Here is a 23,961-nt window from a genome sequence, read left to right as displayed (position 1 = left end):
GTAAGAATACCTATCGCTAATTATACCATGTCAGTCTAAATCCAGTGTTCTGACAAATCAGGGAATAAACTTTCGAACATATAATTAAGATTATATTCCAATGTGCTGACAACACTATAATCATTAACAAATTCATATGTTCTGGACTTAAATAGAATTCATTCATTATATATATATAATCATGAAATAAATCATGTGAACCATGCAACATAAAATATTATTTCTCATCTTTATTAATAAGTAAATCTGATTATATTGAAATGAGTTTTATTTAGGGCATAAAACCCAACAAACTCCCACTTGCACTAATATAAAACAAAATGTGCATTTCAAATAATCTCAACACCTTGATATACAAATAAAGTGTAGTAGTAGTATACTCGTCGTAATAGGATCTGACAGGTTGAATTAAACACAACCTTCTCTCCACCATTACTCTTCCTTAATCACAAAATCATTGATAATGTGAAATTCCTCTCTATATGTCTACTCTCTTGGGATACTCGATTCTATACTTTGGCAACTACTTTTTGGTTAATCAGGAAATAACACTAGTAGTTAAGAAAAGTTGGAACGGTGCCATAAATGTATAGAACTTTTCTTAGACTGAATAAGTACCTTTCCTGCAACTTTAACATTCAGTCTCTTTCTGGTAGACTAAGAGATTTCAGATAGGTTTTTACACTTCTCCAAAATCATTACTCCACCCCCAGAGTAATCACCATCTTATCAGCAAACTTTCTAGCACAAAGGCAAGTCTCGAAAACTGATGTGATGTAGTCTAAGAGTTTTAAACACACCCTTATTGACTAACATATATAGTTCCTCTTCTTAATCTTAAGATTAACTTGATTGTCTTCCAATGTTCCTTTCCTGGATTAATCTGATACCTACTCATTACTCCCACTCAACAGCAGGTGTCTGGTCTAAGGCATACTAAAGCATATATGAGATCTCTCACTGTTGATTTAAGAAATTCTTTCATGGATTTATCTTTTCTGGAATAGTTGAGACTTTTCCTTAGATAAATAAAATCTATGCCTAGAAATCGAGAAGCTTTTATAGATTGCCATTGGAAAGAAAATGCTTCAGCATCTTATTAAAGTAAGTTGCTTGCATTAGAGTAAGTAATTACCAGGTATACCATAAGCCATAGATTTTGATAAACTCAAACCTAAAATACTAGGAACAGGAAGTTTTGTTAAGTCCATTGAATAGACTTATTAAGGAAAATTTCCTTTTATGTCCTTGTAATAGAAAACTTTAGGTTACTCCATGTGAATGGATTAAACCATAGTTTTTTTGGCTTTTCTTCTTAGTTTCTTATCTTGACAATCCATTACTTGTTTAAACTTACAATGGATTTTAATCACTAGTGTCTTCCAAGTCATAAGAAGTGAAGTTCCTTGAAACTCTCCCACTACGAAAAGGTACTGTGAATTATGTCTAAGAAAACTAAATGGTATTGACCTCTTCGGTTGTGTCAAGACAACAAAGGCAGTGGGATCATCATATGTCAAATAAGATGATAGAACACTTTTGGAATCAATAAAAAAGATTATCTCCATTATTTGATACTTTATTTTCAGACTTAGTCATTTTCTTAGAAAAGTAGTATTTGTTTAAACAAACACTTTCTTTTCTAATGACTATGGGATGGTCCACCCCTAATCACTTAGAATAGCTAACAAACATGCAAACCAAGGTTAGCAGTTCTAGCTTTTCTTAAGATTTTAATTAAGTCATCCATGAATCTAGTAATGATTTACATTAAGTATACAACCATTGCATCATTCTGAAATTATATTACCATAGAAGGATTTAGGGAACGACTATGTAAAGACCGCATATGGCTAATGCTTTGAAATGTTAATTAATTAAGGTCTTTGAATGAGATTAAATGAATAATTATGAAATGCATATTTTGGAAATATATTTAATGTATCATATATGTTGTTATGCTATTTTATGTCTAATTACCCAATTTCTGTGTTTGTGTTCGGAAGCGGTGGAAAGCGGCGTTGGGGCCTTTAGAGAATTGTATTATATGGTTTAGAATATTTTTTGGGGTATCATTGTTAAGTTTTAGCGGTGTTGGTATTTTCGGGACTTGATATTACTAGAATACCCTTGGTTGTAAGTAAGTTGTAGAACTTTTGGCTAGGGCAATTTGGGTATTTTCTTAAGTGGATTATTCTTTTTGTCTTATTTGAATATATGAGCTGAAATTATAGTCAAAGGAGGGTTAGTCAATTCTAGAAAGTTAGGTTTTCTTATTCATTAAAAAAAATTAAAGAATTTCTTGGAATTTTCTCTTTCTTTTCTCTCTCTTTCTCTCTCGAAATTTCAAGGGAGCAGCTGGGGCTGTGGTTGTTTGATTTTTATTTCAAGGATTGTTAGTAAGAATCTACAAGCTTTGGTTCAAGGTAATTATCTCTTAGCTCTCACCTTTCTTTCTTTTTCAAAATTTGATGAATTATGAAGTTGAGTGAGTAATTGGGTACTGTATGGTAAAGTGAGGTTACTTTAGGTTTTTGAAGTTAGTTTAGAGCTGATATTGGTTTTTTAAAGCAAGGTTTAATGCTTGAAGTAGTGTATTAGGGAGATTTGAGTTTGAGAACTCAAATCTTGAGCTCTAATGGTGGTTTGAGTTTCTACTTGATTTGTTGAGTTTTTTTGCTTGGAATTTGTTTAATATGGAATGTACAGGTGTTCTGGAAGTTTTTAGAAGATTTGGATTTGATTTGAGTAAAGGGGAGGAATTTTTGGGTTCCCAGCTCAGAACCGGAATTCCGGTTCCTGGGGCCCTGTTGCAACCGGTCGACCGGTTGGTGCCAGGAACCGGACTTCCGGTTGGCAACCGGCCTGCCGGTTGGGAATTTTTCCCGAACCCTAGTTTTTCCCGTTTTCAAGTTAATTAGGGTGTTGGCATCCTATTTATCGATAGGGTTAAGCTTAGTTTCTATTTTAAATCCCCGATAAGTGTTTTAGCGAGTCTCTCATCGGTTTTTGAACATTATGGTTTAGGGCCCTGTAAAACGTCGAGCTGCACTTCCACTCAGGCTGACCGGCACACTTGAGCACGGAACGAGGTAAGATAGCGTAAGAATATATATATGAATGTATATACTTGTTTTGATTGTTATACTACTAGCACTAATACAAAATGATTATTAGAGTGTTAGTATAGTATTGCATGTTAATGTGGTTACGGTGTTACCAACACGAGTACCCAGGGTACGTCGTGTTCGTGGTACAACACTTAGTAATTCCCGGGAGTACAGTTAGGGCTCTACCAACACAAGTACAGAGTTGGTACTTTAGTGCATTTGGTACAGTAGTCGTACTACCCTTAAGAACGTTCTTAATCATTTGGTGAGCTTCGTTGTTAAGCTCAGGGCAGCTTAATCATAAAGCTGGCATTGTACTACTTTTATATCTTTCTTGCATATCTTACTGAGTCTGTTGACTCATCAGTTTGCTACCTTGTGTAGGTAAAGGAAAAGCAAAGCTGGAGGAACAGTGAGGCAGAACTCGGCATGATTGTACATATCGCGGCAGTGCAACCTGGAGGGTTTCGATTTCTTAGTATTTTGGAGTCTGTATTTTGAAGATGCATGTCCGCTAAATCTTTAAAAAAAAAATATATATGCACATAGTAATAAAATACTTTTAACTTGTATTTTGATACTCGGGATCCCGATCCATATGGTTATTAAGATATAAATTATTAAAATTAATTATCAAGTTTATTATTATAAAATACGGGCGTTACAGTTTGGTATCAGAGCCACCAGGTTGTCCACTGAAGACCGTCAAGATATGTACAATCAAGGCCAGTGTCGAGTTCAACTCACGGTTCCGTAAGCTTTATTTCTTTTTGCAAACTGTTTTAAGATATGTTGTGTGGTATATATGATTAATTGAGATGTTTTAAATCTTAATTGCGGTCTTGAAAATATTTTGACCACTGTCTGACCTACGTGCCTTGTGGGTTCGCAGGCTAAGTCCTAAATAATGGACGACCAGCGAAACGTTAGAAGGCAGGGTGAATTGGTTGAGACCGGAGGTGGTCGGGGTGGTAGAAATCCCCAAAACCCCCGTGGGCGCGGTATAGGCCGCGGTCGTGTCTCGAGAGGTGGACAGGAGAATCCACCTCAGGCCCCGGTTGATTGGGAACAAAGGTTTGCTGAGATGCAAACTAGAATTGAGCAACAAGAAGAAGAGATCCGACGACTCAGGCAACGGGATGCTCCTGTTGAGCCTCCCCCGCAACCGCCTGCTGCGGTTCCTGCAGTCCCTGCGGTGCCAGCTGAGCAACATGTTGCTGGTAACCGCATGGAGCCTTTATATGAGAGGTTCAGGAAGCAAGCACCTCCAGTATTTCTGGGAGGCCCTGATGTTTTAAAAGCCGAACAGTGGTTGACTGTTATCGAAAAAATATTGAATTTCATGGGAGTGGTCGGAAATGATAGAGTGGCATGTGCCACGTTTCAATTTCAAGAAGATGCCCTGATATGGTGGGAGATGGTATCCCTCACCAGGGATGTGACCAGAATGACCTGGGAAGAGTTCCGGGAATTTTTCAACGCCAAATATTATAATGAGGTGGTCCGCAGTGCAAAGCGGAAGGAATTTGTTGAGTTGGTACAAGGCGAGGGTATGTTAGTGACTGAATATACAACCAAGTTTGATCGCTTGGCCAAGTTAGCCTCTGGAATCGTACCAACAGACTTTAGCAAGAAAGAAAAGTATTTGGCTGGGCTGAATGCCAAGATTAGACATGACCTAGTTATTACAACGAATGATACCACAACTTACGCAGAAATGGTTGATAAGGCTCTTCGAGCTGAAGGAGCAGTTAAATTTTTGCAAGAAACCCGAGAGTCTACTGGTGTTGGTGGGATCACTGTTCTCCCTATGTCTGGTCCTGAAAAAGAGAGTCGGGGTTCTACCTTTGAACAGAAGAAAAGAACTTTTCCATCTTCGAGAAGTTCAGGGCAAGGTCAAAGGTTTCGAGGAAACCAGAACAAAGGAGGACGTCAGACTTATTCTTATCCTGAGTGCCCGCGCTGCAAGAAGCATCATCCCGGGACTTGTAACCGGAGAGCCTGCTTTCAGTGTGGTTCGGTGGGACATCTCAGGAAAGACTGTCCTCAGTTGAAGAAAGAGGAACCGAAGCCTGAGGTCAAACCTGTGCCTGCACCTGCTCGTGTATTTGCTATAACTCAGGCAGATGCTGCTGCCAGCCCTTCAGTAGTTACAGGTCAGCTTCTAATCAATGGTTTTGCTTATACTGTTTTATTTGATTCGGGTGCTACTCGGTCTTATGTGTCATCAAGACTTCTTGATCAGTTTGATAGACCTAGTGATATTCTCGAGACGGGGTTTGGAACCCTACTGCCTAATGGAGAACTAATTATTTCAAGAAAGTGGATTAGATCTGTAATGATTAGAATTGAAGATAGAGAATTAAATGCTGATCTTGTGGAGTTACCATTGGCCGAATTCGATATCATACTTGGTATGGACTTTTTGTCCAAATACTCTGCTAGTATTGATTGTAAACGGAAAATGGTGACTTTTGAACCGGAGAATGAGGAACCTTTTGTTTTTGTTGGTTCGGTCCAAGGTTCTCGTGTTCCAAGAATCTCAGCGTTGAAGGCTAGGGATTTGTTACGAAATAGATGTGTTGGATTTCTAGCAGTGGTGGTAGATTCTAGTAAACCTGTGTTACTTGGACCTGAAGAAGTTAAAGTGGTTAAGGAATTCTTAGATGTGTTTCCAGAGGAATTGCCTGGATTACCACCTCAGCGGGAAATAGATTTCATTATTGATTTAATTCCTGGAGCAGAACCTGTTTCAAAGGCACCCTACCGAATGGCACCTGCTGAATTAAAAGAACTGAAGATACAACTTCAAGGGATGTTGGATCTAGGGTTCATTCGGCCTAGTGTGTCACCTTGGGGAGCCCCGGCTATTTGTGAAGAAGAAAGATGGAACGCTTCGGATGTGTATTGATTATCGGGAGCTGAATAAGTTAACCATTAAGAATAAATATCCTCTGCCCAGAATTGACGATTTGTTTGACCAACTTCAGGGTAAGACAGTATTCTCTAAGATTGATTTGAGGTCTGGATATCATCAATTGAGAATTCGAGAAGAGGATATCCCGAAGACAGCTTTCCGAACCAAATATGGTCATTATGAATTCTTGGTTATGTCTTTTGGATTAACAAATGCACCGGCAGCTTTTATGGATCTCATGAATAGGGTATTCAAGGATTTCCTCGATAATTTTGTAATTGTATTTATCGATGACATTCTTGTGTACTCTCGGTCAGAAGCAGAGCATGAGCAACATCTTCGAATGGTTCTGCAGCGACTTAGAGATCATAAACTCTACGCAAAGTTTGAAAAGTGTGAGTTCTGGCTATCACAAGTGTCATTTCTGGGGCATATTGTTGGAAAAGACGGAATTATGGTTGATCCAGGGAAGATTGAAGCGGTGAAGAATTGGCCTAGACCTAAAACAGTCACTGAAATTCGAAGTTTTCTCGGTTTGGCGGGTTATTATCGGCGTTTTGTGGAAGGATTTTCCAAAATTGCGATGCCGTTATCTGAGTTAACTAGGAAAAATCAGCGATTTATATGGTCAGATAAGTGTGAAAAGAGTTTTCAAGAGCTGAAGCAACGATTGATTACAGCTCCTGTTCTAGCCTTGCCATCTGATCAAGAAAAGTTTGTGGTGTATTGTGACGCATCAAGGCAGGGTTTAGGCTGTGTGTTAATGCAAGCAGATAAAGTTATAGCCTACGCTTCTCGACAATTGAAAGATTATGAGCAGCGTTATCCAACTCACGACCTGGAACTTGCAGCGGTAGTGTTCGCCTTGAAAATTTGGCGACATTACTTGTATGGTGAAAAGTGTGAGATCTATACTGACCACAAGAGTCTCAAGTATTTCTTCACTCAGAAGGATTTGAACATGAGACAGAGAAGGTGGTTAGAATTGGTAAAAGACTATGACTGTGAAATCCTGTATCACCCTGGAAAGGCAAATGTTGTGGCTGATGCCTTAAGCAGAAAGGGACCTGATCAGATATCCAACATGGTTATGATTTCCTCTCAGTTAGCCTCAGAAATGACTAGGGCAAATATTGAGTTGGTGACTGAGAAATTATTTAATTTGACACTTCAGTCAAATTTGTTAGAAAGAATCAGAATGGCCCAGTTAGAAGATCCTGAGTTGGTTAAAACTCGAGAAGATGTCTTAGCAGGCAAAGCTAAGGACTTCTCAATTTCTGACAATGGAATGTTGTTGTTTAAAGCACGGGTGTGTGTCCCTGATATCAATGAATTTAAGAAGGAGATTCTAGAAGAAGCTCATACTACCCCTTACTCATTACATCCAGGAACCACCAAAATGTATCAAGACTTGAAACCTTATTTTTGGTGGTATGGGATGAAGAGGGATGTAGTGGACTACGTTACTAAATGCTTAACCTGTCAGCAAATCAAAGCTGAGCATCAACGGCCGGCAGGATTACTTCAGCCATTAACACTCCCAGAATGGAAGTGGGAAGACATTGCAATGGACTTTGTGGTTGGCTTACCTAGAACCACAGGAATGTACGACTCAGTTTGGGTTGTGGTGGATCGTTTTACCAAATCAGCACATTTCTTACCTGTTAAGGTAACCTATACAGTGGATCAGTATGCTGATTTGTATGTGAAAGAAATTCTTCGTCTTCATGGAGTACCAAAGTCAATCGTGTCAGATAGAGACCCTAAATTTACATCAAAGTTTTGGATGAGCTTGCAAAAGGCTATGGGAACAAATTTGAAATTCAGTACAGCCTTTCATCCTCAAACAGATGGGCAATCTGAACGAACTATTCAAATACTTGAAGATTTGTTACGGGCTTGTGTTATGGATTTTGGAGGGTCCTGGAGTAAGTATTTGCCTCTAATCGAATTCTCCTATAATAATAGCTATCAAAGTACCATAGGAATGGCTCCCTATGAGCTGCTCTATGGCAGAAAGTGTCGTTCCCCAATTCATTGGGACGAAACAGGAGAACGGAAATACTTAGGCCCTGAACTAGTCCAGAAGACAAATGAAGCAATAGAAAAGATCAAAGCTCGAATGCTTGCTTCTCAAAGCAGGCAGAAAAGTTATGCAGATCCCAAGCGACGAGATGTTACATTCCAACCTAGTGATCATGTCTTTCTACGAATATCCCCAATGAAAGGAATTAGACGCTTTGGAAAGAAAGGCAAGTTGAGCCCTAGGTTTATTAGACCTTTTGAAATTCTGGAAAGGGTTGGGCAAGTTGCTTATCAGTTGGCTTTACCTCCATCTTTATCAGCTGTGCATAATGTATTTCATATTTCCATGTTAAGGAAGTATGTATCTGATCCAATGCACATTTTGAGTTATGAAGCATTGGAATTGCAACCTGACCTATCATATGATGAACAACCAGTGCAAATTCTAGATAGGAAGGAAAAGGTTCTCCGAACTAAAACCATATCATTGGTCAAGGTACTTTGGAGAAACAGTAAAGTGGAAGAAGCCACTTGGGAGTTAGAGGCTGATATGAGGGCTCAGCATCCTGAGTTATTCAGATAGATTTCGGGGACGAAATCCTTTTAACGGGGGGATAATTGTAAAGACCGCATATGGCTAATGCTTTGAAATGTTAATTAATTAAGGTTTTTGAATGAGATTAAATGAATAATTATGAAATGCATATTTTGGAAATATATTTAATGTATCATATATGTTGTTATGATATTTTATGTCTAATTACCCAATTTCTGTGTTTGTGTTCGGAAGCGGTGGAAAGCGGCATTGGGGCCTTTAGAGAATTGTATTATATGGTTTAGAATATTTTTCGGGGTATCATTGTTAAGTTTTAGCGGTGTTGGTATTTTCGGGACTTGATATTACTAGAATACCCTTGGTTGTAAGTAAGTTGTAGAACTTTTGGCTAGGGCAATTTGGGTATTTTCTTAAGTGGATTATTCTTTTTGTCTTATTTGAATATATGAGCTGAAATTATAGTCAAAGGAGGGTTAGTCAATTCTAGAAAGTTAGGTTTTCTTATTCATTAAAAAAAATTAAAGAATTTCTTTGAATTTTCTCTTTCTTTTCTCTCTCTTTCTCTCTCGAAATTTCAAGGGAGCAGCTGGGGCTGTGGTTGTTTGATTTTTATTTCAAGGATTGTTAGTAAGAATCTACAAGCTTTGGTTCACGGTAATTATCTCTTAGCTCTCACCTTTCTTTCTTTTTCAAAATTTGATGAATTATGAAGTTGAGTGAGTAATTGGGTACTGTATGGTAAAGTGAGGTTACTTTAGGTTTTTGAAGTTAGTTTAGAGCTGATATTGGTTTTTTAAAGCAAGCTTTAATGCTTGAAGTAGTGTATTAGGGAGATTTGAGTTTGAGAACTCAAATCTTGAGCTCTAATGGTGGTTTGAGTTTGTACTTGATTTGTTGAGTTTTGTTGCTTGGAATTGGTTTAATATGGAATGTACAGGTGTTCTGGAAGTTTTTAGAAGATTTGGATTTGATTTGAGTAAAGGGGAGGAATTTTTGGGTTCCCAGCTCAGAACCGGAATTCTGGTTCCTGGGGCCCTGTTGCAACCGGTCTACCGGTTGGTGCCAGGAACCGGACTTCCGGTTGGCAACCGGCCTGCCGGTTGGGAATTTTTCCCGAACCCTAGTTTTTCCCGTTTTCAAGTTAATTAGGGTGTTGGCATCCTATTTATCGATAGGGTTAAGCTTAGTTTTTATTTTAAATCCCCGATAAGCGTTTTAGCGAGTCTCTCATCGGTTTTTGAACATTATGGTTTAGGGTCCTGTAAAACGTCGAGCTGCACTTCCACTCAGGCTGACCGGCACACTTGAGCACGGAACGAGGTAAGATAGCGTAAGAATATATATATGAATGTATATACTTGTTTTGATTGTTATACTACTAGCACTAATACAAAATGATTATTAGAGTGTTAGTATAGTATTGCATGTTAATGTGGTTACGGTGTTACCACACGAGTACCCAGGGTACGTCGTGTTCGTGGTACAACACTTAGTAATTCCCGGGAGTACAGTAAGGGCTCTACCAACACAAGTACAGAGTTGGTACTTTAGTGCATTTGGTACAGTAGTCGTACTACCCTTAAGAACGTTCTTAATCATTTGGTGAGCTTCGTTGTTAAGCTCAGGGCAGCTTAATCATAAAGCTGGCATTGTACTACTTTTATATCTTTCTTGCATATCTTACTGAGTTTGTTGACTCATCATTTTGCAACCTTGTGTAGGTAAAGGAAAAGCAAAGCTGGAGGAACAGTGAGGCAGAACTCGGCATGATTGTACATATCGCGGCAGTGCAACCTGGAGGGTTTCGATTTCTTAGTATTTTGGAGTCTGTATTTTGAAGATGCATGTCCGCTAAATCTTTTAAAAAAATATATATGTACATAGTAATAAAATACTTTTAACTTGTATTTTGATACTCGGGATCCCGATCCATATGGTTATTAAGATATAAATTATTAAAATTAATTATAAAGTTTATTATTATAAAATACGGGCGTTACAGACTAGTAACTAATTATCGATATGCAAATCGAATTTCTGGGGAGGTAAGTTTGGATATAATTCAAAAATCAAATTAATAATCTTTGAACTGCATATCAACTAACTATTTCTCCACCCCTATCAGTTCGCAAGATCTTTAACCACTTACCTTGATAGTTTTTCACCATTGCTAGAAATTCATGAAATTTTTCAAACATTTCAAATTTCTTTTGCATAAGGTAAAATCTAGAGTGATGGTTTTAAGAATACAACGAAAACTCATATCCACCCCTGAATGTACATCCATCTGCGAATGAGATGAACTTACTTTCATTGGATATAGGCATATTAACTCTTTGCAGAGATTGATCTTGTCAAAACCACTATGAACAAGATACAAATGCCATAGATTTAAAAAAAAAATGTGTGGTTGTGTCTTTTTGATGACTTAGGTTTAGTTACATCAAAGAGTTCTTAGAATAGTGCAAGTGGATCCTGGTCACAAAATAGTAAACTCATACTCCATACAGTTTGAATCCATTGATAGAAAATGATTATTAAACACTTGTGAAAGTGAAACTGTATTGTATTAAAAATTATTTGGAATCTAAAATTTAAAGTCAAAGACTTAAATTTATACCAAATATAATGAGTAATTCTTTCTTGGACCACCACTACTAATTTAACTCTAAGTCTGATTTTCCCATACAAGTAGGAGATTTTTAAGATTGAGGATTTATATCATTTTGGGATAGAATTTCGGGAATATAATCATATACGTCATTTAATTTCTTAAGAGAAAATATAGAATGACATGAAATGATTTATATACCATTCATCCAATGATATGTTATTGAGCTAATTCGAAATGAATAAGCTAAGAGGAATTAGGATAATTTTGTTTTTAAATAAGAATCCAACGATGCTTCGATTAGCGAGAGTCAAAGTAATCTTATTTATACAATCTTCTTGTTTCATATTGTAAAATACTAGTCTAAGGTGTCATCAATTGATGAACAGCTAGATGTTGCATATACAATATTTATCTTTCGAGATCTAAAACGATGAATATTGATTGTGTGTTGATTTGGATGTGTTCATGTTGGTTTATATGTTTTACAAAAATTTTCCATAAAAATAATTTTATTTTCGTTCTAAAAATATTTTATTTGGATTCCTTGTGAAAAATTAAGCAATTTTAGTTTTTACGAAACTCGATTCTGATAAAAATTGAAAAAGTTATGAAGGTTTGATTTGAATGGTGTCGAGTGGGGTGCATCGCATGCACCAGGCCCTCGGACAAGGAGGGCACCCCTATCTGAAGCGCTCGCACATGCTTCGCCCAGGCTGCATCACGCCCAGCAGGACCCTGCACACGCCGAGAAACCTCGGTGCAGGGATCCTGCAATCTTCGTCTCCGCGCGTGCGCGATTGGGCCATTTGCAGCCTCTTTTGGCTGCACGTGCAGCCCTCCTGGGTAGCACACCCAAAAAATCCGAATTTTGTGGGATTTTTCCCAATTTCGAATTTTTTTCAATTTTCAAACCCTAATTTCAAAATAAAATATTATTTTTAATATATTTAAACCTAAATATCAATTTTAAATTAATAATATTTAATTTTTAATAGATTATTATTAATTCTTTGATATTTTGAGGTTTAAATTTAAAAATTGATTATTTTATTTTTAAATTATGGTCAAATTTTAAAAATTTGTTAATTTTTTAATATTTATATATTATTTAATTATAAGTCCAGATATTTTAATATTGACTATACTTTAAATTAAAAGATAGCTTTATCCTTTTAATTTGAAATATTATATTAGAATTATCTTATAGGATAAATTAAATAATTATAAATTTGAAATTAACCTAGATATTTTTATAGATATCTAACCATAAAATTTTCAAATTCAAAATTGGTTATTTTGTGAAATATTTAACTATTTATAAATTATGAGTTAGAAAAATGATATTTTATATCATTTTACTTATTAGAAATTTATAAATACTGTAGAACCTCTATCCAAAAATACACTTGGGACCAAGTAAATTATATTCTAATTGGGAGGTTATAACTAAATAGAGTTACACTAGAAAAAAAGAATTAAAAAACCAAAAAATATCAATGTAATAATAATAACAATAAATAATCATTAATACTATATCATATTAGAAATATTTTAGAGTAAATATAATTTCATACATGTATTATAATTTAAAATAAAATTATTAATTGTACATAAATAAATTTACAAAATACATGTATATATTTTATTAAGATGTAATTATTCTTATATAGAGGTATACTTTGTTGATACGGGACTTAGAAAATGTATAACTAATTACAATTTAGAGGTTATTCTTATTTATAACTGGCCCAAATCGGGACTTGATTTTTTTATAACAAATTAGAGGTTATTCTTGAATAGAGTATTCTTAAATAGAGGTTCTACTTAGTATTTTAAATATTTAAATAACATAGATATTTTTGTAGAAATTTGAAAAATGCTTAATTTGAGATATTTTTTACATATAATTTGGATAATTATTATTTATTTATTATTTTATTCTTAAAATTATAATTACCTAACCATATCTATTTTAAAATTGGTTTATTTTAATATTTTAATTTTATTAAATTTTAAGATTAGAAAATGATATTAAAAATATCTATTTGGTTATTTTCAAATCATTTATCTTATTATATTATTCAATTTAATTTGATAAAATAATTCAAATAAACCTATATATTTTAAATTAGTTTCATTTTGAATTTTAAATTTTGATGGGATATTTAAGGTTATTTTTTAACGACCCTAAATTTTTAAAATTTAGTTGGTTAGTTTAAAATAATAATTTAATTATATTAATATCTTATTTCACATTTGTTACATGGACATTATTTGTTATTGTTTACCGAGGTGTTCGGCAACCAATATAATAATAGTATTTAAGAAAGCTATAAGGAATTAATGAGAGAGATTTTTACGTGGTTGGGGCATTAATGAGCCTTAGTCCACGAGTCTGTGTATTTATGACAGTATTTACTAGAGAGAATGTTCTTGGTGGTTTTCCTCTCTAGTTCTTATGAAACCCAGAATTCTCGACCCCTGCCTTAATGAGTTTGGGGGGTATTTATAGTGTTTTTGTGGGGTAATCCCTAGAATTGAGGTACATGTTTTCTGTAATATTCAGTAAAGGCACACATTCCCAATGGATACATCATAAGAAATGCATAGTCTAATCCCTAGGCTTTTTTTGAGGTTTAATGGACGTAGTCCTTTATCCTTCCTTGATTGATGTGATTTCTCATAGAGTAGCCGTCACTAGGCTCATTAATCATAGTGTAGTAGCTGCAGAAGGGGGCACTACAATTTTTTTTACTTTTAGTCAGAATAAAACTTGTGACTAAAAGTAAAAGAATTGTGACTAATTATAAATTATGATTCCTATGTTGTGACTAAAAGGTCCGTGGATAAAAGTATTAGTCACAAAAATTACAATTTGTTGTGACTAAATGTATTTTTAGTCACAATACTTGTTGTGACTAAAACTAAATTAGTGAAAACTTGTAACTAAATACTATGCTTTAGTCACAAGTAATATTTTGTTGTGACTAAAAGTCACATTTAGTCACAAAAAAATTAAGTTGTGACTAAAAAGTTGTCACTAAAAATAACAGTTTTTTGTAGTGGGGGTTATGCCGTTAGACTTTAATACATATGGCAGTTTCAATACGCCTTCTCCCATGCGGCATTAAATGGTGACTGTTCAGATATGATTTGATACCTCCCGGAGGTGCTTTGTTGTAGCTTTGCTCTCCGGGAGTATGTGAAACTCACATGCCTTCTCCGGGAGGCATGTTAAATGCTGATCCCTTTGATTAAAGAGACTTAGTTGAATTATCCCAAAGTTTAAACGTCTTCGATCTACGTGTCTCAATCCGGTTGGTCCACGTATTTTGGACAAAATCAGGGGCAACATTTATCCCCCAAGCCTTGTTTGGTAAGAAAGTAAACAAGGCTTGCTTGAATGCCTCCGGTTGCCTTATCAACTTCCCGACACGTGCCTTGGGCGCGTGGGGATGTATTTATAACCATCATGACTACAATCATTTGCTTTTTGCAGACAACGATTCGTTTTTTGTCCATTTATTGATACGGCGCATTAAATGGGTGTCAGTCGGGCACTCAACCATTTTCTACCGCATTGATGAGTGCTTATTGCAACCGTTGGATCTGTAGAATGCGAATTGATTTCCATCCTGACCGTACAATGATGGTCGATCACAGCTATCTCACACCTGTTTTGGCCTATAAAAGCCAACCTTCTTACTTCATTTGGTTACTTTCAGCATTTTACAAACTTTTCTTAGAGTTTTCTTAGCGAGAAAAGAAACTTCAAACACCATAGATTACTTGCTTCTATTCCTTCATCGTTCCCAGTTTTCATTCTACCAGCGATCAACACCAACCCCCAGCCTTCAAACTTCATGTAAGTTTTTTGTATACCTTATACTTGCTTACTGTTCGTTTATACAGCATGTTTTATGATTTCTGGGTTGGATGTCGAACTTCTGGGAATGAGTTTGCCTGAGTTTACTGTATGATGCGTTAAATTCCCCTTTTTTGCGTCTTGATTGCTCCTTTTTACTACGTTTCTGTTGAGGAATCATCCTTATCTTTCCTAGTAATGCCTTTAGGGCTTAGAGTAGATCTTGCTTTCTCGGCTTTGCCCTCTTTTCTCTTTCTCTTTTTTTCTTTTGCAATGTCACTGCCTTTGGGATTTTTGCACCCGATTCTTGCCAAGGAAAATCTCTTGGGGTTTTCTTATTTGGCAAGCGTCCAGAGGGGGCCTCTTTCCAGCGGTTAGGGGACCCCCATTCCCTTTTTTTGAACATTAGGGTTTGGTTTGAGGCCTAACTGCTAGATTTTCTCGATTTTTTCAGAACCAAAATGTCTGCTTCCACGTCTAGTTCTAAGTCTTCCAAGAAGGGATAGGTTCAACTGGCCACCCTGGAGGAGGTCATGCAGGGTCCCATGGCCTAGGAGAACTTTAAGTCCCGTGCTAACAGATGGGAGGCGGATGAGCTCCACTCCACATTGACTTGTGCTCACCAGCTTGAAAAGATTGTGGTGATGGCAGACATAAAACCATCAACCTCCGGGACCTTCCACCGGCTGCCTCGAGACGAGGAGACGCCCAATCACAATTATGGGGGCTTCGGCGCTTGGAGCCAGACCCACTTGATGTCTGGGGCTACGCTCCCTCTTCAGGACTATTTTGTAAATTTTCTAGTTTTTATTGGCCTTGCGCCATACCAATTAATCCCTCAAGCATACCGCTTGCTTTTAGGCTTGTTCATTTTGTATGTTGCCCGCAGCTGGGGTTCGCCCAATCCGGCTGAAATTTTGTACTTTTATGAACTTGTTTCTGTCCCCAAGAAGGAGGACAAATTTAAAGACGAATTTTATGGCCTTCGTGCCCATCCTTTGAACGAGGGCCCAGACCCTTTCAACCATCAAAAGCATGTGAAGGAGTACCGCCACCGCTTCTTCTTTTCCTCCAGTTTTCAGGCCATGGACCGCCCGGAACTTCATACAGAGTGGGTCAGGATCCCACCTTACATGCGGACCGCGCCTACCCGAGTATTCCTCAAGCGGGCCAAGACTTTCTCCACGTACGACAAGAATGCCCTCAACGTTGGGGACTTGGTCACGACGGAGAACTGCTAGAAGGCCAAGCTGATATCCGAGAATCAGTCGATGGATGACTTCAATCTTTCCAAGGTCATCTGCCCGAATGTAAGGACTCTGGCTGTGGAAAGGGCGCTCCGGGTGGACATAATTGCCTCGGCGAAGGACCGGTACCAGAATTACCTCTTTAAGAGGGAACAGAAGCTGGCCTACATCAAGGCCCAGGCTGCAGCCGAGAGGACCCTTCGTCTGGAAGCTCCTCTGGAGCGGAGGCCCTCCAGGCCCAAGCCTGCGGCCCCGGTTCCCAACATTGGTGCTCCCGACACTAGTACTTTAGGTTCTGGTAAGTCTCCTTTAGTAATTCATTATGTCCCTCCTGTCCGAGAGTATACCCAACTTAGACCTATAGGGTTCGATGAGCGCCTCTGCAGGTTTAGAATGCCTGCCACCCGGTGGGGGAGTCACGCCAAGGAGTATTATTTTTCCCACTTGGGCCATTTCTTGGGTCGGTCCCGGATGGGCTCTGGACCTCCGGTGCCTATTCCCCTAGACCATTCAACCCATTTATCCTCCAACTGGTTTCTCCCTTCGGACAGCTTTCTTGGGGATGATGAAAATAGCCTTGTAGTCCAAGACATTGCTATAGCTGAATTAGAGAGTCAGGGTAGGACTAGTTTTATTGCTTTCTTGTTGGGCGCACGCCTTTTTTAATGATTATTCTAACACTTCGTTTATTTCTTTGTTGTAGCAGGCCAGGCCTATGGAAGATCTTCTGGCTACACTTCTCGAGGCATATAGCCCTGACGCCTCTCTGCCTCCGGCTCCATCCCAGTTGGTGACCCCCGGGAGGTCTTCGTCCAGTGCCCCTTCGGGCACGATTGTTTTGATAGACGAGGAGGGGGAAGCCCAGGAAGATGAGGTCGAGGTTGCAGCCACCCTTGAGCGTAAGCGGAAGGGCAAGATGGTTGAAATTAAGCCTTCTAAGCGGACCCGGAGGGGGGACACTCCAGATGTGAGCAATGACTCCGGAATTCCTCCCGAAGTGGAGGAGTATACTGTGTCGCACTACATTGTGTTGACCCCGGTCCCTACGGATGAGGAGAGGCAAATGCTTCGCGTTGCCAAACACAACTATGCCCTGGACGAGTTCAGTCGGGGCATGCTGAGGTGGAAGCCCCAAAGAAGATTCTGCGGGAGGAGCAACAAAACACTTTGCGCGAGGACGCCTTTCGAAATCCTTGGGACCTGAACATGGACCCCTAGACGGACTGGTTCAACTGCTTTGTCGGGCCTACCAGAGCTCCCTTCGCCTCAAAGATGACTAGCCAATTTGTGTCCCACCTGACTCAATTCCCAGCCAAGATATTCCATGAACTCCGTATACCAGGTGCAAGACATCAGCTCTGCCTTGGTCGCGGTGAGTACTTGTAATTTATTCCCTTCTCTTATATTTTGTCTAAGGCATCTGATTTCATTCATGTTTCTTTTCCCAGATTACTGCCGAGACCGGCTGCCTTTCCAAGACCCTGATCGATCATGGGTTCGTCATGTCCGAATTTGGGGGCATAGACGAGGCTGTGAGGATCCTGCGAGACTTGTCTGCCAAAAGGAAGGCGTTCCAGGAGGAGGCTCAACAAAGGGAGGCCCTTGCGGAGGCAAAGTACCCGGAGGAAGCCAAGTAAAGGGAGGCTGAGGCGGAGGCAAGGCACCAGGAGGAGCTGAAGGCGGAGGGCGAGGCTACTGCTAGGGCCAAGCGCAAGCTTCGGGAAGCCAGGGAGGCTATGGACGAAATGGCTGGCAAGTTAAAGTCCTTCGAGGAGTTGCATCAGGCTGACTTGCAGTCGACGGCCAACCTGACTGTGGAGGTGAAGGAGCTAAGAGATTTTAAAGATCAGGCCTTGAAAAAGGCCAAAAGAGATGAGCTCCTGACCCCAGTTGTCTGCAAGCATTGTGTCAAGCGCTTTGATGATGGCGTCTATATCGCCTGGCAGTCGAATGGCCAAAACATCAAGCTTGACTTCTATCCCAAACCTGAGGAAGCCCTCGCCAAGTTCCGGAAGAAGAAGAAGAGGCTTGATGCTTTGCTCGAAGAATGCCGGGGCCCTCGTCTTCCTCCTCGTATTGAATAGGCCGAGCAGTCCGACCAATCTCACCATTACAACTATATATATTTTTTTTACATTTAGAGTCTCTTTCCTTTCCTTTCAGATAATTTAAATTATTATCTTCTAAGGGGAGACAGTTATTATGGCCCGTCCCCAGGCCCTTGATATTTTTTTAGGACCTGCTTTTTGGTCAGGATATTTAAATATATATTTTCACTTTGATATATATATATTCTGCTTGATTTTGTTTTTACTTTTTACTTTTGGCCTGTTTTACATTTATCCGTGTGGTATGCCTTAGTACCCCCCTGAGTGCTATGAAAACATTGTTTTTAAGGAACTCAGTTTTATTCAAAATTTAGAGGTTTCATATACTTTACGGTACAAATTCTCTTAACAATGCCTAAGTTTACATTTTTGGACTATTGGTAATACTTTCGGAGATGATCAGCATTCCAGGCCCTAGGCACCATGGTTCCGTCCAATCTTTTTAGCTTATAGGTCCCGAAACTGATCTCATCCTCATTTTCATATGGCCCTTCCCGATTTGTCCCAAACACCCCACTCCGGGTTCTTGAGTGGCTAGAAAGACTCTTCTTAAGACCATATCACCAATAGTAAATTTTCTACTTTTAACCTTAGAGTTAAACTACTTGGTCACCTTCTTTTGATAAGCTGACATTCGTATTTGAGACTCATCCAGGAGTTCTTCAATTTGATCCAACGCTTCTTGTAAGAAAGCCATGTTTGTTGTTGGATCGTAAGTTGTCCTCCTGTTGGACGGGAATAACGTTTCCACCGGGACCATTGCTTCAGAACCGTACGCCATTGAAAATGGCGAGTGGCCGGTTGTTGTTCTTGGGGTCGTCTGGTAGGCCCATAACACTCTTGGAAATTCTTCAGGCCAATTGTTTTCGTAGGCCAGCAGCTTTTTCTTTAGGGCGACCTTTAGGATCTTCTTGACCGCTTCTGCTTGTCCGTTTGTTTGTGGCCTTGCCACTACGGAGAACCTTTTAACGACTCCGTGTTGGTTGCAGAAGTCGGTGAATTCTTCACTGTCAAACTGCTTTCCATTGTCAGAGACTATTTTGTGAGGCAAGCCGTATCGACACACTATGTTTTTGATAACAAAGTCTAGTACTTTTTTAGCAGTTATAGTCTTCATTGGCTCAGCCTCCGTCCAGTTGGTGAAGTAGTCTACTGCTACCATCGCATACTTTACTCCTCCCTTTCCTGTTGGCAGGGACCCAATAAGATCTATTCCTCAGACCGCAAAGGGCCTGGGACTAGGCATCAGGGTAATCTCGTTGGGAGGAGCTCTCGATATGTTCATGAACCTTTGGCACGAATCACATTTCTGGACGTAGTCTATGCAATCTTTTTTCATTGTTGGCTAGAAGTACCCTTGTCTCAGTATTTTCTTTGAGAGACTTGGGCCTCCTGTATGATCTCCACAGAACCCCTCATGGACCTCAAGCATAATTTGCTTAGCTTCAGGGTCCGATACACACCTTAAATAAGGCATGCTGAGTCCTCTTTGATAGAGAATTTTGTCCATCATCACATAACGGTGCGCTTGATATTGTATCCTTCTGGATAATGCATTCTCTTGGGACAATTCGCCTTTTATTATGTATTTGATGATGGGACCATCCAGCTGTGCTCTTGCTCAACTGTTTTTATGGCATTTTTTACTTTGATGCTTGGCTCTGCCAAGCGTTCCACAGGTACCACCCCCAGTTTCTCAATTTCGCTGTCTGAAGCTAACTTAGCTAGACAGTCCGCATGAACATTTTTTCCCTGGGGATTCTTTCTACTTTATAGTCTGTGAACTCGTGGAGCAGTTCCCGGACTATCACCACGTATGCGGCCATTTTTTCTCCGCGCGTCTGATATTCTCCCGACACCTGGTTTACTACCAGTTGCGAATCGATGTAGACTTCTACTCTTTTAGCCCCCACGGTTTTTGCCAATCTCAGCCCTGCTATCAGGGCTTCATATTCGACCTCATTGTTAGAAGCTGAGAATTTGAACCGTAGGGCTACTTGCAGTCAAAGTCTGTTCGGGGATATCATTGCGACCCCCGGTCCGAATCCGTTCTCGTTGGAGGCGCCATCCACGAATACTTTCCACGTCGGGACTGGTGGTGTGGGTATGTTTGCGGTAGCTTCAGCTTCATTGCACTCCGTGATGAAGTTTGCTAATGCCTGCCCTTTTATGAAAATGCGTGGAATGTAGTGTAGATCAAATTGGCTTGACTACATTGCCCATTTGAGGAGCCTTCCGGATGCCTCTGGCTTTTGTAAGACTTTCCGGAGCGGGTGGTTGGTTAATACCTTGATTGGGTGAGCTTGGAAGTAAGGTCTCAACTTTCTTGAGGCCATTAGGAGGCAAAAAACTAGTTTTTCAATCACCGGGTATCGCGTCTCCGCTCCTATCATGCGCTTGCTGACATAGTACACGGGATGCTGATTATTTTCTCTTCCCGTACTAGGGTCGCGCTAACTGCGTTCTCGGAGACAGCCAAGTATAGGAACAAAACCTCTCCGAGAACGGGTTTTGATAGGATTGGTGGCTTAGCCATGTGCTCTTTTAGTTTTTTGAATGCCTCCTCGCACTTGTCGGACCATTCGAATTTCTGACATTTCTTCAAGATATTGAAGAAGGGAATGCATTTGTCTATGGACCGGGAGATAAAGCGGCTCAGGGCAGCAACTTTTTCGGTTAGACTCTGGACATCCTTGTGTTTCTTGGGGGAAGGCATGCTCAGGAGAGCTTGGATTTTTTCTGGATTTGCCTCAATTCCCCGCTGACTGACAATGAGACCCAGAAACTTCCCTCACTTAACCCCAAAAGTGCACTTCTTCGGGTTAAGTTTCATTCCGTATCTCCGGACCACTTCGAAGCATTCTTCTAGGTCATCCGCGTGGCTAGTGCATGCCTTTGATTTGACCAGCATGTCGTCCACGTATACCTCCATATTTTGCCCCAGAAGGCCCTTGAACATCCGGTTCACCATTCTTTGGTAAGTTGCACCAGCATTTTTTTGTCTGAAAGGCATGACCAGGTAGCAGTATACCCCCTTATCGGTCCTGAAGCTAGTGCACTCCTGATCCGCGATATGCATCTTGATCTGGTTGTAACCGGCGTATGTGTCAATAAAGGACAATAGCTTGAATCCGGAGGTGGCATCCACCATCTGGTCGATTCTTGGCAAGGGGAAACAATCTTTTGGGCAGGCTTTGTTTAGATCGGTAAAGTCTATACAAACCGGACATGTCCCGTTAGGCTTTGGCACCAGTACTACATTGGCTAGCCATTCTGGGTAATACACATCCCGAATCATGGCACTGGTTAGCAATTTGTCCACCTCTTTTTCTAAGGCTTCAGCCTTCACTGAGTCGAGGGGGCGTCGTTTCTGTTGAACCGGTGGCACGTCTGGGTTGACATTAAGGACGTGGGTTATGACGTGAGGGCTTATGCCGGTCATGTCTTCTTGAGACCACACAAAAACATCCGTGGCGTCCCTTAGTGTCTTTATTATTTTTTCTTTTTCCTCTGGCTCTAGACTTTTTCCTAGCCGGAGGACTTTGGTGGGGTCGAGGTCGCACACTGACACTTCCTCGACATCCTCCATGGTTTCTACAATTTTTTCGGATCCCACACGGGGATCCAAATCGTCTTCTTCCGCCATTTCTGGCTTAATAATTTCACGGACCATTAGGACAGGTAGGTGGGCAGCAACGTTGTAACACTACCTGGCCTCCCCTTGGTTCCCTCTTACGGTTCCTATTCCAACCTCTTGACTAGGGAATTTCAGGCACAAGTTCCTAATTGACGTGACTGCACCAAAATCCACCAGGGCCGGTCGGCCGAGGATTGCATTGTAAGCTGTTGGGCAGTCCACCACCACAAATGTGCAGTATTTGAAAGTTCTTTGGGGTGTGTCTAGGAACAAAGTGACTGGGAGTCTCACTTTTTCCATTGGGATAAGTGTTGTTCCATTAAACCCTGTGAGCTGGGAACCGTTTGGTGAAAGATCTCGGTCCGTCAGGCCTATTGTTGTGAAGGCTTCTTTGAATAATAAATTCACAGAACTCTCGTTGTCGATTAGGATTCTAGCCACAATCTTATTGGCAATGGGAGTCTCTATGACCAAAGGGTCGTGATGAGGAAAACGCACTGTCTTAGCGTCTTCTTCTTTGAATGTAATGGTCTGATCCATTAGCCAGGGCCTTTGAGCTGGGAGTTGAGTAACCTCCCAAACCTCACTGTGCTTCACGGCCCCTGCGTAACGCTTCAGCTCCTTCCGGGTAGTTCCTCCGATGTGAGGTCCTCCTAAGATCATGGCTACTCTTCTGTTGGGTCTTGGTGGCAGGCCAGGAATTTGCTTGGCATCTTTGGGGGGAGCAACTGCGGCCAATGCTCCGGCTACACCCCCAGGTGCTCCTTGAGGCAAAGCTCCTGCTGCTTGAACCGGATTGAGGTGAGGCAACCGGTTCTTGATCCATTCATAGAGATGTCCTAATTGAATCAAGTTTTCGATCTTGTCCTTGAGGTTTTTGCATTCATTGGTGTTGTGCCCAATGTCGTTGTGGTACTCACATCTTTTACTGGGATCCCTTCGAGAGCTATCCTTGTACAGAGGAGGCGGTCTCCGGTAGTGCGTATTTTGCCTGGTAGCGAAATACACACGCTCTTGGGAGTCCGTTAGCTCTGTGTACTGGGTATATTGGGGAGTGTATAGACCCCCTTTTCTGCCGCTTATCCTCCGTCCGGTTGCTACCTTTTGAGGACCTCTTGCTCCGAGAGCCTTGAGAAGGACCTACTAAGCTTGCGGCTGGAGCGGAGTGCAACGGGGTTTGTCCATTCATCCCTGAGGGATTTCCAAAGTGAGAAGATGCAGGGGCCAAGGCCTGGCCTTAACTATATTCGGGAGTAGCAGAAAATTGTATGCCGCTCATCGGCGGAGCGGCTATTGGTAAGGTTCATGGGAGCTGAGCTCCGGGTACATATCCCGCTATCCCGGTAGGATAGTATCCCCCATAGGCCACTATTTGGGCCTCTTCTAGGTTAATGTATTTTTGGACTCTCTTCTGGAAATCTTGAAGGTTGGAAGCTCCTTCTTGCTGTAACTCGTTCCAGAATGGAGTCCCTGTACGGATGCCTGCTTGAAGAAGAGCAAGCTGTTGTCCGTCATCGACTTTCTTGGTTTTCGAGGCTTCTTCCTTGAACCTCTTTATGAAATTCTTCAATGACTCTGTGGGCAGCTGTTTGATGCTAGTCAAGGCGCTGACCTCCAGATTAACTTTCCTTGCGGCGACAAACTGTCTCCAGAAGCTGGTTTGCAACTTATTCCAGCAATCCACGGATCTTGGCTCCAGTTTCTTGAACCACTCTTCCGCGGACCTGCTTAGAGTAAGCGACAGGCACAAACACTTGCCCACCTAATTTCGAATTGCATTTATTTATTTTAAATGCAAATATTTCAAAAATTTTTAATTTTGAAAATTAGATTAAAGTTGAAAATTAATTCTTTTTAATTAATTTTATATCAACTTAAATCA

The 23,961-nt window shown here is 40.2% G+C and overlaps 1 protein-coding gene across 1 annotated transcript; it reads right to left on the bottom strand.

The window, feature by feature from the left end:
• Window positions 1-22,148: 22,148 nt before the first annotated feature.
• On the bottom strand, window positions 22,149-23,268 carry LOC133036802 (uncharacterized). Its single transcript, XM_061113545.1, has 3 exons — window positions 23,119-23,268; window positions 22,488-23,030; window positions 22,149-22,412 (listed from the first exon to the last, which is right to left on the bottom strand). The coding sequence occupies exons 1-3, from the start codon at window positions 23,266-23,268 to the stop codon at window positions 22,149-22,151; spliced, it is 957 nt and encodes a 318-aa protein (XP_060969528.1).
• Between the last annotated feature and the right edge of the window lie 693 nt (window positions 23,269-23,961).

The sequence above is a fragment of the Cannabis sativa genome, chromosome 4 (assembly GCF_029168945.1).
Source record: "Cannabis sativa cultivar Pink pepper isolate KNU-18-1 chromosome 4, ASM2916894v1, whole genome shotgun sequence".
In the NCBI taxonomy this organism is placed as follows: Eukaryota; Viridiplantae; Streptophyta; class Magnoliopsida; order Rosales; family Cannabaceae; genus Cannabis; species Cannabis sativa.
Note: the sequence above shows the minus strand (reverse complement) of the source record. Positions and strands in the feature narration are given on the sequence as shown.